At 31.6% G+C, this 9510-nt stretch overlaps 1 protein-coding gene across 1 annotated transcript; it reads left to right on the plus strand.

Moving 5' to 3' along the window:
* Nucleotides 1-3048: 3048 nt before the first annotated feature.
* On the plus strand, nt 3049-7521 carry LOC113864757 (protein transport protein Sec61 subunit alpha-like). Its single transcript, XM_027498826.1, has 7 exons — nt 3049-3198; nt 4079-4446; nt 4733-4960; nt 5184-5538; nt 5627-5754; nt 5919-6054; nt 6937-7521. Exons 2-7 carry the CDS (start codon nt 4103-4105, stop codon nt 7174-7176), a joined length of 1431 nt encoding a protein of 476 aa, XP_027354627.1. The 5' UTR covers nt 3049-3198; nt 4079-4102; the 3' UTR covers nt 7177-7521.
* The last annotated feature ends 1989 nt before the right edge of the window (nt 7522-9510 follow it).

Here is a 9510-nt window from a genome sequence, read left to right on the forward strand (position 1 = left end):
TGCCTTGTGATATGATTTATAAATGTTTATACTCACATTTCCTTGTTTTGTGTCCTTTAATTATGTAATGGATGCATAATAAATTATGGGGGCATACCTCTCATCCTTAATAAATGCATGACATTCAGTATTAGGGTTGACAAATAAGATTATAATAATCCCAACATCGCTCCTGTAATTATTCAAAATGAAGTTGGAGTTGAGATTTTGTTTCCCCTATTACCACACAATAACTTATCTGGGCCTCCATAACAATCCTCCTCCCACTGGGCTAAAGAGTAGAGAAACGTGTTGTTTAAGAAATCATCAATGTACATTATGTGTGCTTAAGACTTTCCTTTAGACCTTCATTTTCTCTTGTTATGTGATAAATGCAGATTTTACTAGGTTTTTATGTAGTTTTCTAGGTTGTTTTTGATAGAAAATGTAATTTGGAAAGTGAAAGCTACACAAAAATATATAAATGTTCAATAAAGTAAATTGTTATCTTTAATAATTCAAATTTTGTGAATTTGATAGAATTTTAATGTAATTTTGTTAGTTTTGTAGAGCTGAATCATAAGGTTGGAGGATCAAGAGAGAAAGTAGAACAAAGTAGCAAAATTGGAATCAAGGAACAAGGTTTGGTGAAGCAAGAGTTGGGCGTGATCACTTTTCCTTGCAAAAGTGATCGTTCCAGAGTCTAATATTGAAGGTCGACCTATGTGTTATCACTTTTCTCATAAAAGTGACAATGCTCATGAAGAAGAGATCCTACGTTATCACTATTATTGATGATAGTGATCGTTCTAGAAAAGCCTCTAGCAAAGCAAGTTGCGCGTGATCACTTTTGTTTACAAAAGTGATTGTTCTAGAGAAGCCTCTAGCAAAACAAACTGCACGTGATCACTTTTGTTTACAAAAGTGATAATTCCAGAGAGCCTTCTAGCAAAGCAAGCTGCACGTGACTCCTATTATTCACGAAAGTGAACACCCGCAGACCACGAACCTCTGCGTTACTACTTTTATGAAAAATAGTGATCATGTCAGAAAGGTAAAAAATTCTATAAATAAGATATTAGTTCAGAAACTTGGGATCTTTTTCTTATTTTTCATTTTCACACCTTAAGAGAGTTAGAGAGGGAGATTAGGGGCGACTTCCAAGCTCTAAACCTTGAGAAATCAGGCTGGGAATTAGATTTATGAAGAAATTTTACAGCTCCTCTTCTTCTACTCTTTCTCTCTTTTTCTTCTATGAACATGTTCTAATTTCTTTTTGTTATAGATTGATGGATTCGATTTTGATATTGTAAATTAATTGTGAATCTGAATTTTAAGATCTTGATTGTATTAAACGTTTAATTCTTTCCTTAATGCAATTCTTGAATTAGCTATTCAATTGAATTAAACCTAGAGGATTTTTATTAATGGAAGTTGAGTTAATTTCTCAAATCTGAATTGAATGTCAAGGTTATGGATATCTTAGGGATAAAAATTCGTGATCATGTGATCTCTTAATTTTCAATGCCTAATGCAATATTTGATTGATTTACACCTAAGGAATTAGGGTAGTTAATTGAATATTAGGATCAATGAGTCAAGGAATTGAACTTTGATTAATCTAGTGAAATTGATCATCAATCAATTAAGGAACTTAGAGTTCAGATCTACTTCCGTTTTACATATGATGAAGAGGTGAAATCAGTCCTAACTCTATTCACACATCAATTCATTTCTAAATTTGTCATTCTATTTTGCTGTTATTTTCTGATTTCTATAGTTTATTACTTTTGTTCTTAAATGATTCAAAACAATCCAAATTTTGTTTAGCTCAACTAGTTATTGATTTGTAAAGTGGTAATTGATAAAACTAATTCCTGAGGACGATACTTGGAACTCAAACTGAATTTTAAATTTTATTACTTGCTACAACTATTTAGTACACTTTCTAGTTAGTCTTCTCTTAACTTTGTGATATTATATAATATATTTGAATAATTAACTGAATTAGAATGTATGTATAAATTTTGCACTCTAGTGACATGTTAATGAATAGTATTAGTGTGTTTGCATGTAGAAAAAAATTAGTGTAAGACTTTAACACATAATTAGCATAAATGATTAGTAAAAATAGAGAAAGAAATATTAATAGAAGGACATTGCAATTTCAATTATCGTAAGGATATCTCTTTACCTAAACCTAACCTTAATTAACCAAGTTCAAATAAGAACTGATTGGTTACATGTTGACACAAGAAATGACTTTATATATCATTTATAGAATATTGCATGAACCCAAGAAGAAAAACAAAATTGAAGATTTGAAAAGGAAAAAAAAAAAACACAATGAATAACGTAGAGAATTAAAGAAGAAAATCATGAATAGTATAAAAGAGTAGATGCGGTAGAAAAAGACAAAAAAATAATTACCAAAATTAACAATTTTAATGAAAAAAATATATTTAAAATATTTGTAAAAATTAAAAAATAAATTAAACCAAAAATATATTAAAAAAATAATCAAATTGAACTTAAATTTGGAGAACAGAAAAACTAATTTTAGTTAAACTTTTAAAAATTTAGAATGTATACTTATTTTTATTTTAAAAATATTTTAATTTAATAATACCCGTACATATTTAAAAGTTTTGAAAATAAAATTTAAATTTGTATATATTAAGATTGAAATAATCTCAATTTTTTTAGTATTATCTAATTAAAAAATATTTTTATTTTTTTTAATTTTTTATATAAGCATATTAAGATTTAAAATTTATACTTAATTAAAATAATATTTTAAATTTAAAATATCAATAAAAAAATTATTTATTAAAAGAGATTAGCATAGATCTTTTATTACATCGCTTTATCCGCCTAAAATTCCGAAAAATGGGTTAGTTGAAAGAATTTGACCCAGGAAAACGATAACAAGCTAGTCAAATATGGCCACTCTTGCCACGTCACCCTTACAGAACACGTGTCAAAATATAATTTGTTAAACCACGTACAGCTCCCTCCTGGCGACGCAAAGTTGCAACTCTCTCCTATTAGAATTTGAAAACCTTCATTCTTCAGATCCACTCCTCACCATAGCAACGAAACTCCAACCTCTTCTCCTTCCTCTTTCACCACTCTGATTCCGAATCGGAATCGGAATCTAATTTTTTTTTTCAATTTTTCCTTTAAATTCTCAATCGGTTGAAGATCTTCAACGAATCGGTAAATTCTGTCTTTCTTTGATTTGTTTCCTCCAATTCTCTTCATAGATCTGTGTCGATTTTGGCTTCGTTCGATCTCCGTATGCTGAAATTGCCGATTGGTGTCGTATGGTTAGGGTTTTGAAATCGTGAGCGTCTTTGGATTTGTTTGTTTTACTGTTTGTCCTCAAATACGTTGACGCAGATCTAGCTTGATCGAATGTAGTTTTGCTTCGCATGATTTTCTCCGTTGTTTATTTATTTCATTTATTGTTTGGTGATGAATGTGGGTGATATGTGATTGTCTCTGGTTACACGAAACCTGCTAATTATAATTTCTTAAAACTCCACAGATAAGGACTTGTTGTATTGCCTCGTTTTTGTTGTTCATTGCATGTAACAAAAGTTAAAATTGTGTAATCATTGTAGTGTTTAATTTGTTAATTTAATTAATATATGAAGCATTTGACGTTGTTTACATTAATTCGTGGGGTGCATGGTTTGCTTGAAGTGGTGGCAATCTTTCATTGATTCAGGAGTTTTCTCTTGAGCTGAAAGTGATATTTTTTCTTTTTTTAACGTAATTTTAAATGATTTGGAAAGTATCATTATTTCCTTTATGCATGGTCGAGTGATCAAACACAAAATAATCAAGGAAGCTTATATATATATATATATATATGTATGTATGTATGTATATTTTGTTTCATAATGGTCATCCAGCCTACCTCGTTGTTACCCTTAATAAAGAATATTATGTCTTGTTTTTGCATTCCTTAGTTTCATTTTCTTTTGGCTGAATTGTCATTTGGATGCTGAGATGTGCTTTTGAAGTATTAGTTTTTGTTGTTCTCCCCTCTTTGGAAATTCACTTGTTCATGCACTGTAACTGTCTGTTGCAGGTTAAATTGGTGTAGTTTGGCAAGATGGGAGGTGGGTTTAGAGTTCTTCATTTAGTTAGACCATTTCTCTCATTTATTCCCGAAGTTCAGACTGCTGATAGGAAAGTGCCATTTAGGGAGAAGGTCATATATACTGTGATCTCTCTGTTCATTTTCTTAGTTTGTAGTCAACTCCCTCTGTATGGAATACACTCAACAACAGGTGCAGATCCATTCTATTGGATGCGAGTTATCCTTGCTTCTAACCGTGGAACTGTTATGGAGCTGGGAATCACCCCAATTGTGACTTCTGGACTGGTAATGCAACTTTTGGCTGGTTCAAAGATCATTGAGGTGGACAACAATGTACGGGAGGATCGTGCTCTCTTGTAAGTATCTTTCTTTGTACATGATTTTATATTTTTTTCCTTTTACAATGCCAGTGATTTAGGCTGGTTGCTTTAGTGGTTGTCAATTTTTCGCACATTGCATCATTTAGTGGTGTATAGAAGTTATTAGCATGTGTGCTGGGTTATTTCTGATGATTGTCAATTCTTTTGGTTTTCTACATATTTTTGAAGGAGGTTGTGTTTCTATATGGTGGCAAATTTTGTTTGACCTCATCTGCATGTAGATTTATATATGGTGCTTATTGATTTTGTTTTTCTCTCCCAGAAATGGAGCACAGAAGCTACTTGGCATCTTGATAGCTGTTGGCGAAGCAGTTGCCTATGTTCTTTCTGGGATGTATGGTAGTGTGGGTCAACTTGGAGTGGGAAATGCCATCCTCATCATCCTCCAGCTCTGTTTTGCGGGTATCATTGTGATATGTTTAGATGAGCTCCTTCAAAAAGGATATGGTTTGGGATCTGGAATTTCTCTTTTCATTGCCACTAATATATGGTAAGTTTTATGATCCCCCTTTTCGTTACTAATAATTTATATCCAGCATTGAGCTTTTTGTCTAAATTTGGTTTTTGACAGAGTTCAATATTGTCATATGATTCATGTAGTCGTCTCACCTAGTGGGATAGTATTTGGTTATTGTTGTTGTATTGAGTTTTTTGTCTCATAGCAACTATTAAACAAAGTATAAACTTAGGTGAATTCTCTCATTTTGTTACAGTGAAAACATTATTTGGAAAGCATTTAGTCCAACCACAATTAATAGTGGACGGGGAGCCGAATTTGAGGGTGCAGTTATTGCTCTATTCCATTTGCTGATAACTAGAACAGACAAGGTTCGTGCCCTTCGAGAAGCGTTTTACCGGCAGAATCTTCCCAATGTCACAAATCTGCTTGCTACTGTCTTGATCTTTCTAATTGTGATATACTTCCAAGGTTTCCGTGTGGTTTTGCCTGTGAGATCAAAGAATGCTCGTGGACAGCAGGGTTCATATCCAATCAAACTATTTTATACCTCCAACATGCCCATTATTCTTCAATCTGCCCTTGTTTCCAATCTCTACTTCATTTCCCAGGTAGTGGAGTTTTATGATGGTAGATTGTCACCTGGAGTATTTTTATTTTTTTTTACTGTTTTAACAAAATTTTATTGGATTTGTACAGCTTCTACATAGAAAGTACAGTGGAAACTTCTTTGTAAATCTGTTGGGCAAATGGAAGGAGTCTGAATATGGAGGTGGTCAGTCTATTCCTGTCGGTGGTATTGCATACTACATCACTGCACCTTCCAGGTAAGAGAAGTGCTTCCCATTGTATTTGTTTATAAAACTGTAAATTTCTGTGTTCTTTGTTATAACAATATGATCTAAAACCTCAACCCAACATATATTTAGTGTTGTTTATTATTATCAGCTCACAATTTTCATTTTGATAATTTTTTTTTGTTCTTTTGCAGCTTAGCTGATATGGCTGCCAATCCTTTTCATGCATTATTCTATCTTGTGTTTATGTTGTCTGCCTGTGCCCTGTTCTCAAAAACTTGGATTGAAGTCTCTGGTTCATCTGCCAGAGATGTTGCCAAACAGCTGAAGGTATTGATTAGCATGCAATTTTTTCAAATTTATTTTGTTTGCACCTGTCACTTTAGTGCATCAATATAACTAGCCTGTTTTCTCATTATCCATGTTCATAATATGAGTTTATCTGTTTCATAAGCTGTGTGATGTATGCTGTTTTGAGGTGTTCATAATATGAGTTCCATCTGTTTCATAAGCTGTGTAATTTGTACTGTTTTGAGATGTTGGAGGTCTTGTTTCCCAATTGAAGCAACTTAATAATGGAAATCTCCAATTAATACACATGAAGCAGAAAGAGCCATGAGTGAGTTTAAATGGTTTACATTATAGGCAATATCGTGTCTAAGGTAGTATGTGGCTCAGCTTCTGTTCTCCTTAAAAGGAGAAGCCAAACCAAACACAACTTTAGAAAGACTCCCAAAATAAGGGAGTGATTGAGTACACAACTTAATTAAGCGCTTATTCAACAGGCTTGTTTTATGAGTGTTTAAAGTAAATATGACCACAAAACTTATTGGTATAACAAAAAACTTATTTCAATAAGCTAAAAAGATTTTTTGAGAATTATAACTTATTTTTATAAGCTGTATAATTTTTTTTCAAACGCTTCCTAAATTGTTTTTTGTTTAGAGATCAAAAGCCAAAAAATACTAGTATTTTTATAAAAGGATCTAGCAGTCCTAGAAAATTAGGTCAAACACTACCTAAAAGATATATTGTTTCTAGGTTCTTGACAACTTCATTGGTACTTCTTTTTGTAAGTTAATCAGTCTTATCTCGAAGCACTCATTGAACCGGATGGAAAATGATATTTTTTTGTAGTTTGTGGTAAAATTCACGAGTCAGCTGAATCCACTCGGTTGGTTATTAAAATTGATCTATTCTATCAATTTGCAGGAACAACAAATGGTAATGCCTGGACATCGGGAGTCAAACTTGCAGAAAGAACTGAACCGATACATTCCCACCGCTGCAGCATTTGGTGGCATGTGTATTGGTGCCCTGACAGTGTTGGCAGATTTCATGGGGGCCATTGGTTCAGGAACAGGAATATTACTTGCAGTAACAATCATCTATCAGTACTTCGAGACATTTGAGAAAGAGAGAGCAAGCGAGCTTGGCTTCTTTGGTTTTTAAGTTCTTGGAAGTTACTGTTGGTGACGCAATTGAGCTCTACGTCACCCACAGTTTTTGTTATGTCAAAGAATGGTAGTAGGTTGTTTAACACAGTGAGGAAGGACGTAGGTTAGTTTGTCGTCACTTTTTTCTCAACTGATGAAGAGTAGTGTATCATTGTAAACGTTTTCGGATTGTCTCTGAATATACCTGCGTTAATTTATTTTCAAAGTCTGACGCCATGGGTTAAAGAAAATGGATCTTAAGTAATTAGCTTAGTTTTATAAATTACTGGCTATTTATTAATTTTCTCAATGTACCTGGCAGTAGTTTTTTAAATGAATCTTTCTTTCGAAAGAGTATTAGTAAAAGGATTATGCGCATCGTAGCCGCTTGAACTGAGTTCCCGTGACAAGTGCAAGATGTGAAGTAAACTCGGATTTGAAATTATATAAACTGATGTGCTGAACTCTAGCCTTTCACTAATGCTGAATTTCTTGGAGCAAGAGGATGGATAATTATAAAACTGCACGGTGAAGTGATCATTATTTGGACAACTCATCTAACCCCCGAAAGGCAAATTTATTATAATATTATAAATTAAAAAATAATTTATTATTTTATAGCAAATCTGAAACAATTGTTTAATCTGGGGTTTTTTTGCCACGTGGATCAAATTTTCGTCAAACGGCTGGCGAAAGTAATTAATTTTTGAATTTTTTAATATCTATTTCATCACAAAAAGTACGAAATATGACTTCTTAGAGCGGTTAATTTAAAACCGCTCTCATAACTCATTTTAGAGAAGTACATATTAGAGAGCGGTCCTGCGGGAACCGCTCTCTTAGGTATATACAGCCAATTGCATACAAATCTACATAAATTTTACATACAAATTTTATATAAATACAAAATTCTAATTACTAGCATAAAATTAAAAAAAAATTTAATTTTTTCATATTTCCAATTTAAATCTACATAAATTATATTTAATTTATAATTATATAAAAACTATTACGTTTTTTAAAGTAAAAAATATTATTATTTACATACAAATTTTATTTAAATACAAAACTCTACTTACTGCATAAAATTAAATTACATTTTTATTTTTTTATATTTCTAATTTAAATCTACATAAATTTTATATAAATACAAAACTCTAATTACTAGCATAAAATTAAATTATATTTTTATTTTTTCATTTTTCTAATTTAAATTTACATATATTACATTTAGTTTATAATCATATAAATTATATTATGTTTTTAAAAGTAAAAAATTTTATTATTTACATACAAATTTTATACATACATTTCATATAAATTATGATTACTGCATTTAAAATTTTACAATTTTAAAATTTTACTTCAATATAAGTGTAAAAATTATTTATTACAATCAAACTAAGTATAAATTATTATATTTAGTTTTATATAATTATTTTATTTAACTCAATTTTTATTATTCTGTATTTTAATAAATATCTATAATAATTCCTGTAAACAAATATTATAAATCTTAATTTAACCTATCTTCTTAACAAGGCAAAACATGTATCAAGGAGGACCGTCGGTTTTGCTAACTATAGGGCGAAATAAACTTTCGCCAGTAGCAGCGCGAATCATCTCAGATATTGCCACGTGTATCAAAATCTTCCCAGCCGTTCATTTTAAATCTAAGAGAGCGGTTCCGGCAGAACCGCTCTCTAATATGTGAACCGCTTTCTAAAATTACTACTTAGAGTGGTTCAAAAGGAACCGCTCTCTAAAAGAGACTACTGAACCGCTCTCTAAAATAGACTTATGAGAACGGTTTTAAATTAACCGCTCTAAGAAGTCATATTGCGTACTTTTTATGGCGAAATAGATATTAAAAAATTCAAAAATTAATTACTTTTGCCAGCCGTTTGGCGAAAATTTGATCCACATGACAAAAAAACCTCAGATAGGAAAATTGTTGCAAATTTGTTATAAAATAATAAATTATTTTTTAATTTACAATATTATAATAAATTTGCCCCCCTCCCCCCCCCCCCCCCCCCCCCCAAGCCCATTTTATAGACTTAAATACAGATTTGGTCCCTAACGCCGTTGTATTCTGTATCAATTTTTGTACTTGATTTCTATTTGTATCCGTTACATTCTTTGGGTTCCATTTTTTAAGAAACAACCCTTGCAAGAGCTCAAGAGGGTGGGCGAGGGACATCCTCTTGTTCAGTTACTATACAAAGAGTATGTGAGAATGGTTTAGATGTTGTCCTGTTGAAATTAAAACGGGACTAAATACAAGAAAAAAGTTTTATGAATTTTTTTATTTTTTTTTCAGATCTCTCGACATGAGGTGCAATTTCTT

The sequence above is a fragment of the Abrus precatorius genome, unplaced genomic scaffold, assembly GCF_003935025.1.
Source record: "Abrus precatorius isolate BTA unplaced genomic scaffold, Abrus_2018 Scaffold4, whole genome shotgun sequence".
Taxonomy (NCBI): Eukaryota; Viridiplantae; Streptophyta; class Magnoliopsida; order Fabales; family Fabaceae; genus Abrus; species Abrus precatorius.